The sequence below is a fragment of the Canis aureus genome, chromosome 25 (assembly GCF_053574225.1).
Source record: "Canis aureus isolate CA01 chromosome 25, VMU_Caureus_v.1.0, whole genome shotgun sequence".
Taxonomy (NCBI): Eukaryota; Metazoa; Chordata; class Mammalia; order Carnivora; family Canidae; genus Canis; species Canis aureus.
The window spans coordinates 25,547,147-25,568,343 of NC_135635.1; the positions used below are offsets into that span (position 1 = coordinate 25,547,147).

A 21,197-nucleotide genomic window follows, 5' to 3' on the forward strand; every position below is an offset into this window, starting at 1 on the left:
TGTTTGGTGGTCACATATTTTTTCAGTTTCTGCCTATCCTAGAAGCTCTTTATCTCTCCTATTCTGAATGAGAGCCTTGCTGGATAAAGTATTCTTGGCTGCCTGTTCTTCTCATTTAGGACCCTGTATATATCCTGCCAGCCCATTTCTGACCTGCCAGGTCTCTGCGGAGAGGTCTGCTGTTAATCTGATATTTCTCCCCATATAAGTTAAGAATCTCTTGTCTAGTGCTGCTTTAAGAATTTTCTCTTTATCTTTGAGATTTGCAAGTTTCACTTAAATGTCGAGGTATTGAATGGTTTTTTATTGATTTTTTGGGGTGTCCTCTCTATCTCTTGGATCTGAATGCCTGTTTCCTTACCCAGATTTGGGGAGTTCTCAGCTATGATTTGTTCAAATATATTTTGTGGTCCTCTGTCTCTCTCAGCCTCTTCTGGAATCCCAATTAGATGTATATTCTTCCTTTTCAAGCTGATTTATTTCCCTGAGCCTTTCCTCATGGACTGTTAATTGTTTTCCTCTTTTTCCCTCAGCTTCCTTCCTTACCGTCAAGTTGTCTTCTCTGTCACTCACTCTCTCTTCCACCTCATTAACCTTAGCAGTTAGAACATCCAGTTTGGATTGCATCTCATTTAATATATTTTTAATTTTGGCCTGATTAGATCTCAATTCTGCAGTAACAAAGTCTCTAGAGTCCTTTATGCTTTTTTTTTCCAGAGCCACCAGTAGCTTTATAATTGTACCTCTGAATTCAATTTCAACATTGTATTGAAATCCAAATTCTGTAACTCTGTGGCAGAGAATACTGTTTCCAGTTCTTTCTTTTGTGGTGAATTTTTCCTTGTAGTCATTTTGTCCAGTGCAGAGTGGCTGTATAAGCAGGCTGAGTCAAAAATATCAACCACGACCTGAGTAAAATACACTGTAGATAATTCCAAAGAGGTCAGAGACCAGAAAATAAAAGAAAAAGAAGAACAGAACAAAATAAAACAAAAGGACCACTAAAGTGAAAAACAAAATTTAACACAAAATAAAAAGCCAAAAAATAAAAGCAAAGAAGAAGAAAAAAGAAAAATGAAAGAAAGTAAAGAGGAAAAAGAGAAAAAAAAGGGGGGGGGGGATGATGGTGGTGAGGAAGTGATAGTGGAGAGAAAATATAGTCTACCTGAGGGATCCTAGAGGGTGATCCTCTTGTTTCTGAGAGTATTTTGTTATTTCGTTCCTTATGTTATAAGATACTCAATCCCAAATTTATATAAACCAGTAATACTTCTAGAAAGCCCCAACATTGACCACCAAAACATAAACAAGATAAAAAAAAGGGGGCAGAATGGGAAGGAAGAGAGAATATCATCTTCCAGAATGAACCAACATGGTGTTCCACTTGGTTCTGGGTGTATGTTAGTCATGTTTCAGAAGGTATAACTTCCACCATTGTAAAACAAAACGAGGCAGAAGAAAACAAAAACAAAAAACAAAATCCATATCTCGTATATTTACCAAAATTAAATGAAATATGCTGAAGGGAATCCAGAAGTGAAAAATATATCTAAGACATGTAATTGTAGAAATATGAGTCAAAAAGGAAAAAACTTAAAAATGAGGAGCTGGTAAAATATTGTAGTTAAGGTGGGAAAAAAGAAAAAGCATTGGAAGTTTTTAGTGTCTTATAAAAACAAGTCATAATGGGGGAGAAAAAAAGGAGCCTCTAGTTCTATATACTATTTTCCCTCAGTCCTGGAACTTTCCAGTACTGCTTGGTCAGTAAACTTGCTCTTCCCTTGTTCTTCCAGCTGGTCTTCTGGGGGAGAGGCCTGCTGTGCTGATTCTCAGGTGTGTGTACCTGGGAGAGATACCCCACCCCCTGCCAGGTGCTGGGCTCAGTGTGAGCTGTTTATCCTGTGAAGCCTTTGTTCTCTGGAGGCCCTGCCTCTCCCAGCACAAGATGAAACAAAGAGGAAAAACAACAATGGTGGCAGCCAGATTTCCAGCTTTGGAGTCAGCTCCCTGCAGTAACTAACTGCAGTCTCCCAGTCAGCCTAGATGCTCCTGGGGGCAGACATGGGTGCACTGATCTGCATAGCTTGTGGGGCGCCCAGCTATAGGTGTGTTCTTGCTTTCCTGTGTGCTCCCCTCTTCTGCCTGTCCCAGGGGGAACACAGGATCACCAGCTTTGTCCACTTGGGCACCCTGGAATCTGGGGCCCTGTGCTGCTGGACCCGTGCTCCCGGGAACTACCTCTCCCAAAAGGAGCTGGCCCGCCTAACCAACTGGCTTCTCCCAAATACCCCGGAGGGCTGTGGTGCTCCAGCTCTTTAGCACAGTTTGTGGTGAGCTTTCCCCCAGGCGCCCCTTCTCTTATAATGACTCCAGGAATCTTGAGGCTTCACTGCCTCTCTCATGATTCTGCCCAATTTCCCTGCTAAGCATTTTTCCATCAGGGAAAACTCCAGCACAGATTTTTAAAGTTCCTGCTTCTCCAAGGCTGGGCTTTCTTGCCCCAGAGGCTTTCTTGACTCTGCTTTAGCCTGGCTTCTCATGGTTCCCCTCCCCCACTTTATTCTTTTTTTTTTTCACCTTCCTACCTTGTTAGAAGTGAAAACTTTTCTCTCTGTAGCATTCCAGCTGTTCTCTCTTTAAATTTCAGTTCAAATTCATAGGTGTTCAGTATGTTTTGAAAGTTATCTAGGTAAGTTGGTGGAACCAGGTGAGTTGAGGACCCCTACTCTTCTGCCATCTTGCCCCTTGTTCTCTATATTTAAGAGTCTGTCTCTTGGTTTGTCTCTTTTTTTCCCTTTGTTCATTTGTTTTGTTTCTCAAATTCCACATATGAAAAATTATATAGGATTCATCTTTCTCTGACTGACTTATTTCATTTAGCATTATATTCTCTAGCTCCAACCATGTTGTTGCAGATGGCAAGATTTCATTCTTTTCTGTGACTGAGTACTACTCTATTGTGTGTATATGTATATATGTTTATATATGTATATACATATATATGGCACATATTTTTAATCCATTCATCTATTGTTGAATACTTGGGCTGTTTCCATCATTTTGTTATTGTAAATAATGCCGCAGTAAACATAGGGGCTCATATATCCTTTTGAATAAGTGTTTTTGCATTCTATGCATAAATACCCAGTAGTGGTATTACTGGATTGTAGGGTAGTTCTATTTTTAATTTTTTGGGGGAACCTCCATACTATCTTCCACAGTTGCTACATCAGATTGCATTCCCACTAGCCATGTATAAAGATTCCTTTTTCTCCACTTCCTTGCCAATGCTTGTTGTTTCTTGTGTTTTTGATTTTAGCCATTTTGATAGTGTGAGGTGATATTGCATTATAGTTTTGATTTGCATTTCCTTGATGATGAATGATATTGAGCATCTTTTCATGTGTTTGTTAGCCATCTGTAGGTCCTCTTTGGTGAAATGTCTATTCATGTCTTCTTCCTATTTGTAATTAGATTATTTGGGGGTTTTTGGTGTTCAGTGGTGTGAACAGTATGCACATTTTTAAGGTCCTTAATGAATATTGCTGTGTTGCTTTTCATGAGTGGTAGGTCAAAAAGTGTAGACATTTGTAAGATGTTTAAAAATTTCTTATTTATTTGAGAGAGAGAGAAAGTAAGCAGGAAGGAGAGGGAGAGAGAATCTGAAACAGACTCTGCACTGAGCACAGAGCTGTATGCAGAGCTCAATCCCATGATGGCAAGATCACAGCCTGAGCCAAAACCAAAAGTTGGACACTTAACTGACTGAGCCAACAGGCACCGCCATTTTTAAGATCTTTAAAGTGAAAATGGCCATAGTATCTTCCAGTAAAATTGTGTCCATTTATATTTGCAGTTACAGTGATGGACAGTGTTCCCATCAACAAATTTTCACTGTTTTAATTTTAATTTAATCTGGAAAAAACCTAAGTAAGTCTCATGGTTTCTTCTAATTGGAAAGGCTGTGCAAAACCCCTCCACACTTTGCTCATTTTAAATATGCTTCTCTCATTTTTTTAAACCAGTGTATACTTTGTCTCAAACTTAGTTTCCTACAATGCACAATAATAAAAATAGATATATAATAATGACCATTTTCCCACCATTTTCTTGTGCTATATAAATAAGTAGGCTACCAAACTTGGTTATACTATATTATATAATGCTGTACACACCACAGTCTACTGTGTCTGATACTTGGTTATAAACAAGGAAGTCTTCAAGTAGTATTTTGCTTATGGTAGAAGATCTGATAAACTTCATAAGATCTCAGCATGTTTCATAAACAGTCATTATCACACTTGGCCTTTGAAAGAAATGTCAAGATGTTAACAATACTAAGGAAAATTGGAAAACAGAGGCCTTAAGTATATGAAGCCTGGCATTGCCACTGATAGCAATATTTCCCATTTCTTGTAAAGGCTTTTTTTTTTTTTAAACTAATTGATTTTTTTTTCTTGTAAAGTCTTTTAAAATGAGACAATTTTCCCAATGGTGACATATTACAAAGAAAGCTAGTATGTGGCAGTTAAAATACCAGAATCTTCAGTTCGGGAGAGTAATTTATATTGGTTTAATGATGGTTCAAACCCAGATGACAGTAAGATGCACATGCATTGTCTTATTATAAACTGAAGTTCTGATGGGTCACAATAGTATCATAAAATTATTTCAGTGCCGTTTTGCCTCTGAAACAGTTGTACAGAACACTGACTGATTTTCGTAGCACCATTTCCAAATTAGGCAGTGCTCTGGAAGGGAAGCTATTTCAAACAATAAAATTGATGAATGGCCAAAGTTTGCTATTTTGGTCCTTAGTTTCATTTTCTCCATTTAATAGCTGTCTCTTCCATGGTTTCATTTTTAATTGGAATTTGACTTTGTACCACAAGAGGGGATAAAAAAGTTGTTAAGTTATAACAGGTAACTTCTCTGAAATCAGGAGGTTACCAAGCATCAAAAGGACTTAAAGAGTTTATTTGGGGGGGAAAAATAAAAAAAAACACCAAAAAACCTAGGAGTGCCCTCCCACTCCATAGTATACACTCCTGCTGCAGTAAATGCCGGTAAAATTGAGAGTGGGCAGTATTCACTGTATATTTATGCATAGCACTCCTTCTTCCTTATGTCCCAGGGAAAGGCGTTTGCCAGTTTGATAAAGACCAGTCTGTTTTCAGGGCTCAGTTCCAGATTTCCCAAGCCATATGCCTAATACAATTAGCTTATAAAAACTTACTTCTCTAAAATGAGTCTCAGTAGTTGATTTGTGGGTCCTACAGAGATGGCCAATCAACAGAGGAGCCAGGCCTTTCTCCCACTGTGTGCTGGTTCTGGGAACCCAAATGAGCTTTTTCCCAGTATTGACTGGGTTTGGCATTCTTTTCTGTGCCTGGGAACCCGTGACCAGTCTTTGATGCCAATTGGCCCATGACGAGCTGAGCAGCCTGTTTATAATCGGAGACTTTGGTGAGCTGATTTTGAAACCTTTTCTTCAGGACCGTGGAAGTATAAATTCTTTGCCTCACTCTCCAATGCATCAGAGATTTGGTGGGTTAGAAGGCGGTGCAACATACTCCCAAACCTATGTTATACATACCTGGAAGAACTTACAAACTCCTCTACTGTAGTAAAATTCCGTGCTGTGTAAAATTCTTTCCTATGTGAAAATTCTCTACGTTCTTTTAAAAATGTTTAGTTTGCTAGCCAAAGTGGTCTTCAGGGTGCTCAATGGGCAGGACCTCATGAAAAAGTAATAAAATAGAAGAAGGGGGCAGATACAATTCAGGTTTTCTCTTTACAACCTCACACCCTACTCTGGTTGAGTTTTCTGGACACTTTATGATATTGTATTCTAGTCTATATTCGCAAAAACAGAGTCACGAAATAAGAAAAGCAGGAAAAGTCACTAGTTTGTAAAATATTAAAATTCTTAAAAAAGAGTGATTTTGGGGGGATGCTTGCCTCCCTTTTCCACTTCGCTTTATTTGGAAGGAAATAATTTATGCATTTTTGCTTTTCTGGAGGAGAATATAATTTGATATGCTGTGTCCTTTATAAATAATTTCAGCTAAGGTTGCTGGGATTTGATGTATAATACAATATCTATGTCCAAAGATATTACTTGCCAAGAGAAAAATGTGTAAAACCAATCCCTTGCTTTATTGGAAAATAACTTTGTATCCTTTTCTCATGTACCTCCCAAAGGAATGTATGCTTGGCTAGTCCACTACAGTTACCTTTGATCAAATAAATTGTTACTGATATTTATCATAGAGCCTGCATACTTCAGCCTGGTCCCTGATTACAAAGATGTTATAGTTCCTACAAGAAAAGAACATAATTGCCAGCAACAAAGTCACTTATTCCTGATTAATGTAATAGCACCTGTCCAAGGTACTCAAACTTTATCTAAATACCCAAAGTGAAACTTGAAAGGTGAAAAAATAACGTGTGTAGCTAAAACCTTAAATACTGGTATGAATTATTTAAACACATGAGAAATTGGTAAAATACTGACCTAGAAGTATGGTGGAGGCAGGCTTAGGAGTTGGTATTCAATGCACCTGCTGTCAAATCCTAGTACCGCCACAGAGTACTCATTGTTCAACCTCAAGCACTTCATTTTGTGTCTCTATAGCTTGGGTTCTTCACTTAAGTGAGCACAGTAGTCCCTGCTTATGGCGATTGAGACAATTAAATGAGATAGTATAGAACAGTGCCTAGCACATTGCCTAAATGTTTTAGGTACTTTACCAATTTCCATTTTATTATTGTACCTCCATTTTATTAATCTACCTTCTGTGCTTCAGAGAGATATCTTCTGTGGGTCTGCATGCACTTGTTAATACTTTAGGTACATTACTAGGTATTAGGAATTGCAGAGATGAAAGATAGAGTGAAGTATGCAGGGAACCTACAATCTAGTTGGCGAGACCAGGAAGGGAAACTAAGTACAATATGGTGTGTTATGCTATTTAAGCTCTACACAGAATGCCAGGGCCCATCTATGAGGGTCACTGAAGTTCACCGAGTGAGAAGGCAGACAGTCTGGTCAGTGAAGATTTAAAAGACTTAGTGGCTCCTTCATAAGATCTTAAGAAATGGTAGGACTCAGTTGAAGAAAAAGGGAAAACATGTTCAAGCTGAGAGAGCAATGTTTTCGGGGTGGGGGGAATGAGTAAGTAGGTGAGAGATCTTGGTATTTTTAGGGGACTCAATGTAGTTGAGTGTAATTGGTGACAGGTTCTGATGTGGAAAGTGGAAGAGGATGAAGCTAGAGAGTAAAATCCTGAGCAGTCTGGAAATGATGCTAAGGATGCCGGAGGCAAAGGGGTGCCATTTGTTATTTTAAGGAGAGGAATGCTGCATAAACAGATTTGGATTTTAAATATATAACCCTGGCAGCATGGTAGAAATTACTTCACCCTTGGTCAGGATTCATGCATTTTCCATAATTGCTTTGCCTCAGTGATTTCTGAAAGGACCTCATATGCATAGGAAATGCTTTTTGTATTACCCATTTATTCATTCACCAGACATTTCTTGAGAAATTACTATGTTGTATTTTTGGCATTGGGCTAGATTCTGAAGATGAAAATCTTTGCTCTTAAGGAATTCATTGTGTAATGGGAGAGATGGAGGTATCAAAAATGACAAGATAGCAGTTCCAGGGACCCTCAGTCAGAAAGCCTAGAATGATGAGGACAGGGGAGGGGAAAGGAGGAGGAGGTTCAGAGAAGTCTTCATCTTAGGGTCCTCCGATATTTCTTGTAATTAGAGAGTTCCAGAGTGGAATGTTATAGAGAGGAAAGAAAGTTCTCTCTATGCCCCAGTTACACTCAGAGACCGTTACTTCCTGATGCTTAGTAAGAATGGGACTCATTAATTCCATAAAAGCTTCAGTAAGATTTGTGTGTGTACTAGAAAAGTGAAATGGAGAATTGAATCAACTGACTTTACTTAAATGTCTGAGTCATTGGTTTATTCCTTCTTTGATTTATTCAGCAAACATTCATTGAGTAATATGTGCCAGGAGCAGCTAGACATAGAGTTACAAGGGCAAATGAGTCTGACCCCTGGACTTCCCTTTGTGTGCAAAGACCTAGTATGAGATTGTTTAAAAGGTATTTTTTGGAACGGCAAAGCTGTGCTCCTTAAAATCCACTCTTCAAAATAATAAGAACAGAATGACAACTAAAATCTATAAAGGTAAAAAAGATCTTTTACTACTACTTTTGAGGTAGATCTTATACATTCTTAACACAAGAAAAAAACGGTAGCTATGTATGACGACAATGTTAACTAGACTTATTGTGCCAATCAGATTGCAATTTATACAAATATTGAATCATTATGTTGTACACCTGAAACAAATACATGTCAATTATACCTCAATTTACAAAGCAAAGAAGAGATAACTGTCATTTAAGAGAAATAAACTCGCATTTCATAAGGCATTTCTAATACTGGCTTTCCAATTCATATGGCCAATATTTGCTGACCAAGACTCAAAAAGAGTACACAAACTGAAGCTCATCTTTTTGTTGTTGAGGTATCTGAAATTCTTTTTTAAATAGTAAAATATATGTAACATAAAATTTACCATTTAAACCATTTTATGTGTATAGTTCGGTCACGTTAAGTATGTACACATTGCTTTGCAGCCATCACCACAATCCATTCTGGAACTTCTTCATCTCCCCAAATTAGAATCTGTTTTCATTAAACAGTAACAATATTTGCCTCTTCTCCCAGCCCCTGGAAACCACCAATGACTTTCAAATTTTTATAAATTTGACTATTCTAGGTACCTCATATAGGTAGAATCAGACACTATTTGTAGGGGTTTATTTTATTTTATTGTGCCTGGCTTATTAGCATTATGTATAATAATTCCGTGAAGAATTTATTCACCTTTATGTTTCCAGTGAAAAGAAGCAGTTTCTATGGCATGTGAGGCCACCGGCCTTAAAGATGGTAGGCAAAAGACAGTTAAATTTACTTTTCTCTATTTTATTAGTCTGCCACATACATATACACACAGAGACAACAAGCTTTGCAGACCTATTTGGAAGCGCTTAACTTGACTGCAAGCTCAAGTGAAAAAATATAATAATTTTTTTGTTTCAAATCTTTATTTTCCAGTTTCCTACCAAAGGCAATATTTCCCCTGTGGTTGATACTGCATATGCCAAATTAGTTTGTTCACTTTCAGCATCCTAGCACACTAAAAGGAGCATTTCTTTTACAACCTCGCAGAACTTTCTTTAGCATATTATTTTATTTATAGGAGCATGTTTTCAAATCATGTTGTTGTTTCTTTGGTTCTTTCTTTTTGCTCCTGATTCTATAACACTAGCTTGAAAAAGTAAGAAGGGGAGGCGTAGTTAGAACAAGGAGTCTTGCACCCTGCCCAAGGAGACCATAATAAAGAATGTTTGTAAACCACTGTTCTAGAGCCGGGCTTCTCATACTGTGATGTGCTTATGAAGCATTTCTGGATCTTGTGAAAATCAGTATTTTGATTTAGTAGCTTTTGGGTGGGGCCTGAGAGTCTCTGGTAAGCTCTTAGAGATGCTGATGCTATTGGTCCTTGGCCAACCCTGAGCAGAGGCCTGTCTTCTTTCTAGGTTCAGAAAATATGTGTAGTGTATAGTGCTTAAGCAAGATAACAGAATGGTCATGGGCCCCAGATCTGTGTTATATGCTAAATGCTTTTTTTTTTTAAGTTTGACTTTTCTTTTTTTTTTTTTTTAGAGAGAGATTTTATTTATTTATTCATGAGAGACACAGAGAGAGGCAGAAACATAGGCAGAGGGAAAAGCAGGCTCCCTAGCGGGACTCCATCCCAGAACCCTGGGATCACGCCTTGAGCCAAAGGCAGACGCTCAACCACTGAACCACCCAGAAGCCTCTATATGCTAAATGATTTTAAGCAGGCTATTAGGTTCTCTATAACTTGTTTCCCCTTGTTTGTAAAATTAGAATAATTGGCATTATTATTTTAGACCATTCTGTTTTAAATTCCTCAACTCTGTCTTTGACAAGAGACATATCTGTTAAAAAAAAAAGTGCAAAAAAAATTTGGCTGCATTCAAAGGGTGACAAATTGTTTCTGGTTTTCATGAGACTTTTCTGCTTTTAGAACTGAAGGTCCCAGGTCCTGGGAGCCCATAATTTTTGGGCAATTTAGTTAGGATGCTTGTTACTCCGAACTGAAGCTGAATTCCCAGTGGGTCTTCAGAAAGGAAGGCCACTTGGAGGTGGCTTGCTCAACATGGTAATGAGTGAGGGAAATGCTTGTTTATTTTGGTAGAGCTTCATTGTTGGTGGTTTTATTTTTAACCCCTTTTTTTTGTGTTTGTTTGGCTGGTTTTTTCAGTGTACAAAAGTTAAATGAGTTTCTCTTGAGTGATGAGATTGGTGAGGATAGCTGGCGAACTGGTGAAGGTTCTCTTCCTTTTGAGTCCTGTAAGAAACACACTGGAGTGGTAAGTGCTTTTTCTTATTATTGAAGCTGTGATTAGGCAACAGTCCCAAAATTGGATGATTTTATATGAGGGCCATTAGAAGAAATTATAAGCTTTACTTTTAACCTATATCAAGAAAAATTGCCACCTGTTTCTACAACAAACTTCAATAGTCTAAAATTTATCAACAAATGTATAAGGCTTGTCATTAGAAATCATCAAAGAATTATCCCAATTCTTTGAGCACATGTTCAATTGAAAAAATAATTAAAAGATTGTCTACCCCAAACTTTATATAAAAATACTACTAAATAAAAGCTTAATAATTCCCACATCATATTCTTTCAATACTTTTTAGCTATATTATACTTTTTAGTTTAAAAAGTGCTTTTAAAGCATTACATCTTTTGACTCACTTAGTATTACCTTATCTTTATCTTCCAACTGAATATTGAGTTTCTGTATTGTGTGGCTTGAATAAAGTCAAAATTAGTAAGCAGCAGAGCCAGAATTAAAACCCGAGTCTTGTTAACTCCTGAACCAATTTATTCATCCATTACATAAATATTTACTCAGTATCTACATACAGCCTGGAAACATGTTCAATATTACTTTGTCTTATATTATGTGTAATATGACATGTACCATATATTTGCCTATGTTTCTAGACTTATTGGCTACCCTGTACCTTAGAGACATAGCTATAAAGAAGGAAAATAAGCTCCTTTTGTCACAGTTAGCTTTCTTAAAGGAAGAAGTCAGATGATAAAAAAGTTTAAAAAGTGAGATAATTTAACTTTGGGAAGAAAATAAAATAGGGTCTGAGAGAGTGACTGAGATGCTGGAAGCCAGGTGATCATTTCCCAGAAAGGCCCCCTCTGAAGAGCTGTCATTTGGGCTGAGACCTGAATAAAGAGTACATACTTGCTTGGTATATTTAGCAAAGATCTGGGGAAGAAAACATTTCAGGCAGAGAGCCAGTTGATGCAAAGAATTTGAGGTGGGAATGAATTTGGTGTGTTCAAGGAACAGAGAGACACTTTGGTTGAAGCCTGGTGAGAAATGGAGAGATAGGATAAGAACAAGGATGGAGGGTCTGGATTGTATTCACATGCAATAGAAAACCATTGGAGGGCTTTAAACCCTGATATATATGTATGCATACATATATATAATATATATATATAAACCTTTATATATATAAATGGTTTATATATATATTAATATATATAAAGGTTATATATATATAAAGGTCTTAAAAGGTCAGTGATTGGGGCATATGGGTGGCTCAGTCGGTTGAGCCTCTGCCTTTGCCTCAGGTTGTGATCCTGGGGCCTGGATTGAACCTCGAGTTGGGCTTCCTGCTTAGTGGGAAGTCTGCTTCTCCCTCTCCCTTTACCCCTCCCCGCCCTGCTCATGCTCTCTCTGTCCTCTATTCTTTCTGTCTCTCTCAAATGGATGAATAAAATCTTTTGAAAAAATAAAAGATCAGTGATTTAAAATATGTATCAGTGATTTAAAAGATCACTTTGGCTACTGGGTTGCCAGTAATCAGTGGGAACAAGAGTAGAACAGATAGATCTGTAAGAAAATTATTACAATAACATAGGCAAGAAATGATGATGGTTAGAATTAGGGTTTTTTTTGTGGCAGTTGCAGTGGACATTGTGAGAAAGTGATCAAATTCAGCGTATTTTTTTTTAAGGTTGAGTTGATAAAGACCTGATAGGATGGATAGGGAGGCTGAGAAGTGAGTAGATTGGTGTTGAGGTGGGATCAAGAGGATTATCTGCACATGATAATTTTGAGATATTCATTGACATCTAAGAGAAGTCAGCATTGGAGATGTAAATTGTAAGAGTCATTAGCCATTAGATATTTAAATCAATGAGACTGATTCACATCACTTTCTTGAAAGATGTGTCTGAAAAATTCTGAAGAAAGTCTTTAAAATTAATATGTACATTTCATAACAATAAAATAGAAAGATGTTATTCTAAAATGAGTCATGTTAAAATTGATATTAGTGATTCATGTTACTATTAGACAAAAATATGAATATATTTACTATTTTTGTAACCAAACAAAATTACACATGCAATCTTCTGGCTGGAATTAATTGAGGCTTGGAAAGTCTTTTTACCAGAAAGTCAATCTATATTAAATTTTTCTTTACATCATGTTTAAAACTGCTAAAAATAGTTGAGATGAGCACTCATCTATATTTAGACTTGCTGTCTTCTACTGCTTTTCTGGAGTTTTACTTTACTCTCTGTTATTTTATTGAGCAAGTGTGATTTTGTCTGAGAATGAACTACCACCTAGTCCTGTATACACTGGGGTAACCATGCCTCAGAATGCTTGTTTGCTATTGTGTGGACATAGACAGCAAGACAGAACACATTATAGAGTGTCTACACTTTGAGGCAGCAGGAAAGTCAAGTTGCTTAGAACCACTGTTGTCATCCTTTGGATTATAGGAGATTACCAAAGAACTTATTAGATCATCTTTCAGAGATGTGGGGATGAGCAGAGTGGATGACCTCAAGAATGAGGATGTAGGAGGTCAAGTTTATGGAGTTAGGGAAATTTAAATAACTTTTTGTATGAGATGAGGGATAGAAGAAAAATTGAACTGAGAAAAGGTTTTTGGAAGGAAAAAAGAATCCCCTTCAAATGTATTCAATATCTTCAGGGTTATTGAAACCAGACTGGACTTCTGATGTCTTTCAGGGTCATTCATCACTGCTGATGGGCCAAACCACAAACGACAAACTTTTTAAAATGGAGTGAAAAAAGCTGTGTGTTTGAAAATAACACTAATGGAAACTTCTTCTTGAGAGCTTAAGATGCTATGTATTCTGTAAAAGCTTAGAGTTAAGTGGTTTTGGCTGTAGAATCTCCATGGAGAATTAGTGACATTCTAGAGCCAAAGTCTCTTCAAATTACATCTGTGGAACTCCGACTCAAATCTCTGTCAACACATCTCCTCCTCCCACCCTCTCCTTAGTTTTGTGAAGAACATGACGTCATTCCTTTTGGACCTCTGGGGCAATACTACTATAGAACTAAAGACTCTAGAAGAAGTCGATTTACGTAAAGGCATAGACCTGTCTCCTGAGAAAGATACTGGCTTTTTACATCTCACGCAACATACTTCCGGGGTCATCTGTGAGATTGTGAAAAGAATAACAGAACTAAAATAAAATTTCAAGAACAATCTATTTTTTTTAAGTTAGAATGAATTTGGTATTTTCTACGTGACAGAAGCACTGTTAGTTTTTCTCAGCACCTTTTTAATCTGTATTTATTTGCACGTAGCCTAGCAATGTACTATTTGATCATTTGATGTTCTGTTGATATGACAGTTGATGGAAATTGGAAAAGCCAGTATCTTGTTTGGATTAAGTTACGCATTATTTGAGGACATCTCTAATTCCCATAGTAGAATTCAGTGGATTTTTCAAAAAGCTAAACCTGCAATTCCAGGCCAAAAAAGAAAGTTTCACAATTCTAGAATACTTTGCTTTTATAGGTAATTTAACAGTTTTAAAGTATATTATTATTTAGCCTTCATAAAACTTTTAAGGTATTTAGTAAGATAGATAATTATTTTTGTTGAAATACGTGTTCACTAGACTCCTGGCACAAATTTTGAGCTTATAAGTTTTTCTAAGTTAGAGGTTTCCAGAGCTGAATTTTCTACCTTCTCTTTAGTCATTTGTCTCTATCTACATGACATTGAAGTTAAATTTAGATAATAACAAATTTCTATTTCTTTTCTTTCTATTTCTAAGTTCCTTTTAAGATGGGAAAACTGTCTAACCTCAGCTGGCATCCTCTTTATAATGAATGCTTTAGTCCTTTGACCAGGAACAATGCTATAACATTTGAGAAAGACTGGATCATTCTATTATACTTACTTACATCAGCATTATATAATGTTTATATACTTATGAAACAATATACAAACATATTTGGGCCAAAAAAATCTGAGATAATTATGCCTTTTTTTTTTCACTCCGCAGTGGATGCTTGGGTGATGTGTATGTAGCTCGATGTGAATTATGAGTGTATGAGATTCAAAATCCTCATGATTCAAAGGGTGATCAAAAATGTACTGTTGGAGCATTTACAAGCCCAGATGGCCTCACAAGTAGATTCTAGTTTCACCTGAGTCCGTCTGCTTGCCTTTTGACACATGCAGTATTTTACTGCCTGAGTGTATTCATCTGTAGAGCTGGAGAAGGAGTATCCAAAACCCAGTTTGGGACTCGCACTTTAAATTCCATCTGTTGCAAGTATCACATCTTTGTATTTTCATTTTTATGAAAAACCTTGTGAATTAGGTTTAAAACGATAGCTTAATGCTTTTTGTTATTGTTTGCCCTTTTTTTTTTGGAGAGGCCATTGAAAGAATTAAAATATCACATTCACTTTACTTCTTTCTTTTTCTTGGAATTCAAAAGGAGAAGTAGCAATATGAGTTAATGTTCAGTAAAATGTCCTTTTTTTTTTTTAAATATAAAGTTTCAACTTGTGTTTTTTTCCATTTGGAATGCAGCAGCCGAAAACTATAAACAGGAAGCAGCCTGGAAGATATCACCTGGACAGCTATGAGCAATCAACACGGCGTCTACGTCCCATAGAGACAGAGGACATTGCAATAAAGGTTATTTTACTTCCTGGATTGTTGCCTGAATAGAAACATTTATGTTACTCTTTTATGGTAAAGTTCTGTAAAAGTGTCCTAAAATTGAGTCTTTAGAGTCTCCTTACAGTGTTCACCAGTCCTCATAGCATTTCCAAAAGTGTTCCGATGAGTTTAATTGCCAGTTCTACGTGGCCTCCCGACCACGTTTCTTGCTCCAGCAGCTCTGCTTTAATAACTGGAGTATGAGACTTTCTTCTGAATCTGCGTTAGCAGCTAGTCTCCAGCGTATTTCCGTTCATACTCTTATGTTCCTCTACCCAGCAAATTGATTTATAGAGAACACTGATATTATAAATCCAGGTTTTAAGGAAATAAATTAGGTAGTAGTTGTCTTTGACCAAGGGATGCTTAGGCCAGTGTTGCACGCGTTCCCCTCGCTTCCCAGGAGTGCCTTTGATCTCATTTCAAACAGCTTTTTGTGCTCTCCCAAGGCAAGTGTGCTTAGGTAGAACAGGCCACCAGGGGATAACCAGCTGACGATTGATCGTGGGTCCAAAGAGGGGTCAGTGCTATGCAGGAACAGATGCCTTGAGCAGTCAAGGGCTTTTGGACATTGGTGTGGCCAGAGTCCTGGAAATTAGCCCTTTTAGAAAAGTGTGTTGCCTGCTGGGCTTGTCCAACTCCCTGTGCTGCCTAGGCCCGTCAGAGAGTGAGGGAGCCTCATCTCTCAGAGTAGAATATTGCCGAGGGCTACATTTAAATCTCTGTCTGTACTGCTTGACACAGTTCTTGTCTTATGATAGGCACTTAGCAGTTGGAACAAATGTTGTGTTATTGGATGGGATAAGCAAATGCTAGCCCAACCTCTACCATCGATTTGATATGTGACTTTTGGGCAAATTACTTTGCCTCTCTGAGCTGTGGTTTGCCCAGCTTGTGGTGGGGATGCCATTTTAGTATGGTTATTTCAAAGCTAATATATGTCACCTGTGAATGAAAAGAAAAAATATATATAGAGAGAGAGACGGAGTGGGTGGACGAAGAGAGAGAGACCTGGGCATCATTGAAAAAATAAATAGTTCTAGTAGTTCCTTAACAATGTGTGGGTAGGGTGTGAGGACTAGGCTATGACAAAGTACGAGACAAAAGACTAGGAAGGGCCCTCTGTGCTTCTTATTTTTATGCCCAGGTAATAAGTAATATATGCATGACTAAAGAAACAGGATCAGTTTCTTTATTGACATTTTCTATTCAATATAGTAAGAGTCTAAAAATACATCTTTTCCATGTGCCTTACTAAATTTGTTTTTATTTTGAATGTAAAAAAAAAAATGGAGCTATCATTTGTTTTTCTAAAGTTGACCTTTCATGCACCAAAAAAAACTCCGCCAAAAACAAAAAAAAAACAAAACAAAAAAACCCCCCAAAAATCCCACAAAACTGCTTAGCAATGGGCACTTAGCAATTGAGCACAGTGTCACGCCCACCATCAAGTTTTTAAGTTTTTATTTGTGGTGGAAATTTTCAAGTTGGTAATAACTCATTTGTCTTTTTTAAATCTTTCTTTTTATTGTGAAATAGAACATGCCTCCAGAGAAGTACATAAAATGTATATGCACCAGTTAATGAAAAAGTGAACCCCTGTGCAACCAGCAAGAAAAAAAAATCACTGGTTCCTTCTTTTTTTTTTTTCACTAGTTCCTTCTGAAGGCCTTCCCAACATGCATATTTTCTGTTCTCTCTCATATCTCTCCAAGAACCAGTTGCCACCCTGACTTTTATAGTCATCATTTCCTCTTGACCCCTGCTATGCTTTCTTCCCTTAAAACATATTTGAGTTGTTTGAAGTTTAAATATGTGTGTGTGTGTGTGTGTGTGTGTGCATTTGCTTCTTTTGCTCATTACGTATGTATAGTTCATTCCAGATTGTCACGTGAAGCCACACTGCCTTCATCCTCATTGCTGTGTAGCATTTCAATGTATGAATGTGCCGAAATTTCTTTGTCTGGTCTACTCTTGATGGGCTTTTGATTATTTTTCAATCTGGGGCTATTGTGAATAATTGCCAAGTCACAGGGTCTGTGGATCATCAACTTTCCAAGTTCATGGAGAACTGTTTCCCAAGGCAGTTGTGCCAGTTTACACTTCCACCAACAGTGGTTGAGAGTTCCAGTTGCTCCGCATTTTCACCAGTGCTTCCAGTATTTTGCCAAAGTGTATAATGTGAGGAGGTGCAATTGTATTTTGTGGTTTTTATTTGCACTTTTCTGATTCCTAATGAGGTTGTGGATCTTTTCATGTATACCTTGGCCATGTGGGTTTTGGTTTCCCCTTTTGTGACTTGCCAGCTTATTCCCTCCCCCTTTAAAAAACTGTGGGTGCTACTTCTTTATACTTTAACTGTTTGGGCAGTTATATGTTACAGAACTCTTCTTCCATTTACAGCTTGGCTTTATCTTATCAAAAGTTGTTAATTTGGGGTAGTCTGGTTTATACAACTTTTCCTTATGGCTGATGCTTTTTTTGTCTCCTTTAAGAAAACTTTTCCTACCAGAGGTCATGAAGATGATTTATATCAGCTCCTAAAATCTTTGAAGCTACATCTTTCACTTTTAGTTCTTGAATCGAACTCTGATCCATTTTTGTGTCTGGTACGAAGTAGGGATATGATGTAGCATGGAAATCAGTAACAAATAGTTTTGGTTGAAATTTACCAGTAGTAAATTTAGTGGTAGTAATTTTATTACATTTAGTTGTGAGTCAGTAAGGTCTGATTTAATTTTTTATGTGACATTTGGTTGTCCTCATCCCACATACCAAATTACCGTCCCCTCTGACATTCAGTGTAGCTTTATAAACACATCAGGGATCTTTATATGTCTGAACTGATTGCTGGCCTTTATTTATTTTTCTGTTTCTGTGTCCCAAATCCCATTGTTATGATCATTATAACTTTCTAATAAGCATTAATATATTTTAGGACAAGTTTTTGTATGTTATTGGTTTTTTTTTCCCTAAAATATCTTAGCTATTCTTATCCCCTTTGTGAGAAAGAGGCTTAGGTACTTCAGGGCTTACAGCTTTGAATTTGTCTTTTTCTTTATACTTGGACTGGTATTTCCTTACTCCTTGCTTTAATGAACTTCTTTACAAACTACATTTTATTCAGCATTTTTACTTTTTTTTTTTTTTTTTTTTTTTTTTTGCTTATTTTCAGCAGGAGGAAATGGACAATGGTCTGTGTAAGGTCCTTCCTCTAAATTTTCAAAAATTATTTAATTGGGGTAAAATTGACATAGCATAAAATTCACTATTTTAAAGTGAACAATTCAGCGGCATTTAGTACATTCACAATATTGTGCAACCACTGCCTCTCTCCCATTCCAAAATATTTTCATTACCCCAAAAGGAAATCCCATACCCATAAAGCAGTCACTCCCCATTTACCCTTCTGCCTTGCCTCTGGCAACCACTGATCTGCTTTCTGTCTTTATGGATTTATCTGTTCTGGATATTTTATATAAATGGATCATGCAGTAGGTTAACTTGCATCTGTCCATTTCCTTCCTTTACTTTTAATACATTCTTCATTCTTTCCTCCTATCCCCAATCCTCACTCTTGTGCCGCTCCCCACCACCTCCTCCCCCACCATTATAGTACCAGCTCTAATGTGTTCAAGATATGTGCCTAAGCATACTCATATTCTTATAAAATAGATAATAAGAATCTACGTGCTCTCAGTCTCCTGAAATGTTTTTAGGATGGTTTGCTCTTTCTTACAACATTCTTGTATTCTGTAGTATGCATCACTGCATTTTCCTTATCCCCTAGAGATGGACGCTGGCTTTGCCTCCATCATCCCTCTATCACAGACCATGCCATGAGGATCATTTTTGTACTCACTCTTTTATGAATCTTTGCAAAGAATTGTATGTTAACTGATTTTCCAAGGTCAAACAACTAGTTAGGAAAGCCTAAGATTTTAACCCTGGAGGAGACATGAGATTGTTTTGTAAAAGGCAGGAGAGAGTGGAAGTGCAGACTGCAGCAGGAGAGATTAACTTTAACCCTCTTCTATCATCCCCCTTGAGTGGAGATTATTCCCTCTTTTGTTTCTCTGTAGGGACACTGCACTCTTCTGGCTCCTCCCTGCCGCTCTCAGACCATATCTTTTCCACTCTCATGCCCTGTGAGGTTTTGGCTTTGTCGACCTTTCTCACATCTCTTGTCAAAGGACCTCACGATCACTCTGCACCATTGCTGAAGATTTTGGGTGCCCATTTCCCTGTCCATCTCTCTAGCTTACTTGTTGCCATGCACGGATGTGGTTTAAACTTCCAAGTGCACAGCTCTCTAGTATCCCAGCCCAGAAACTTCTTACTCTGCTCTCACTCCATTTCTACAACCTGGCCTGTGTCACATCTGGCACCACCTGACACTGCTGCTCCTCCAAAATCTTAAACACTACCATGTTGGTCAGTCACTGACCCCAAAGCCTTAGCTCCAGCTTTCTTGGGCCTCACCTTTGCTAACATTGCTTTACATTTTTTTAAAAAATTTATTTATGCATGAGAGACACACACAGAGAGAGAAAGGCAGAAACAGGCAGAGGGAGAAGCAGACTCCATGCAGGGAGCCTGACATGGGACTCGATCCCGGGTCTCCAGGATCATGCCCTGGGCTGAAGGCGGCACTAAACCACTGAGCCACCCGAGCTGCCCGCTAACATTGCTTTTTAACCTTATGGAGATGTCCAGCAACTTGAGCCCCTTCCTTTTCCTTCGGTCCGTCAACACCTTCCGTAAGCAGTCCAACCTCATGCCTTCGACACTTCTAGAACAGGCTGCTAGCACTGTAGAGGAAGTGACACAAGGTACTGGTTGGCTGAGCCACACATTTATGGTCTCCCTGCCCTGCTGCCCCTTCGTAGTTCCTGGTGACCCTTTATATACCTCCCATCAGCATTAGTTTCTTCAGCTTCCCACAGCTTGTCAGCTGTCAGCACTGTCTTCTCACCTCCTTCCAGGTCCCCTTTGGCTTCCTCTCTGTGCAGATAAGCTCCGCTCCCAGTTCGCTGAAAACACGAGATTGTTGGGGAGGGCCTTTCTCAGTTCCATGCTGGCCTACTTCCAAATCTGGTTATATTTGCAGCTCTTGGAGCCTCAGAGAAACAGAGATCCTCAGGCTGTTTACTTTCTCGGTGCATCATTTGTCAGTTAGCCACAGTATCTTAAACCTCTGACCCAGCCAGCTCTATTCATTATTTCCCGCAACATATTTCATAGTTCTCTGATCTTGTGCCTGTTTGTAACGTAGTTCTTTATGCCCCAAATGCCTTTACTGAAATTCAGTATAACTTCCAAAACTAGCTAAAGACCTCCTCTTCCAAAAAAATTTTAAACTCCATCTCAGACATGAAAGGTTTTCTTTTTGAACCATGATGGTTTTCTTTCTGTTACACTTACTGTCTGCCTGTCCTTTCTATTTGTTAGTTATCCTGTACTGTCTTGTATTGTACTTGCTTCTGGTTTATTTACTCAGATGGTTGCAACTTCCAAGCAAGAGGGAGGAGATGTTATACCTTCTTTGTAGTCTACATCAATACGAACACAGCACCTCACACAAAGTGGGTGCTCAGCAAATATTTGTAACTCAATCAGTAATGCAGCCCTTCCATGCCACCCTCCTTCCAGGGCTAATTTCATGGACATCTATATGATGGATATTACTTAATGTCTTACGTCTTACAAGCTAGAGAAAACCTACATGGAAAATTGCAGCCTGATCTTTTCAAGCAACTTTTATCCTTTAGTTCTGTTGTACCTCTTTCATTTCCCATTTTTGTAACTATTAAAACTATCAAGTCCACTTCATGCCTGGTAAATAGATTACTGGATGACTGCAAGTCTTGGAATCTTTGTTGAGATTTGTTGTTGGTTGTTGAGGTTTATCCTACCAAGATATGTTATCTCATTTCTGTTATTCCTATCTTCCTTTTTATTCTTTCTTTTAACTTCACTGAATAGAGATAAATCCACACAGTTCAGGGAACTCCTTTATTACAAAACCTTCC

General features: G+C 37.9%; 1 protein-coding gene across 11 annotated transcripts in view; it reads left to right on the plus strand.

Moving 5' to 3' along the window:
• ABCC9 (ATP binding cassette subfamily C member 9) overlaps positions 1 to 21,197 on the plus strand; it is a 148,550-nt gene that overhangs the window by 44,245 nt on the left and 83,108 nt on the right. For all 11 annotated transcript variants that reach the window (XM_077870791.1, XM_077870799.1, XM_077870794.1 and 8 more), the window contains 2 exons: positions 10,382 to 10,490; positions 15,034 to 15,141. In XM_077870791.1, the coding sequence (XP_077726917.1) occupies positions 10,382 to 10,490; positions 15,034 to 15,141 (217 nt within the window). The remainder of the gene's footprint in view (positions 1 to 10,381; positions 10,491 to 15,033; positions 15,142 to 21,197) is intronic.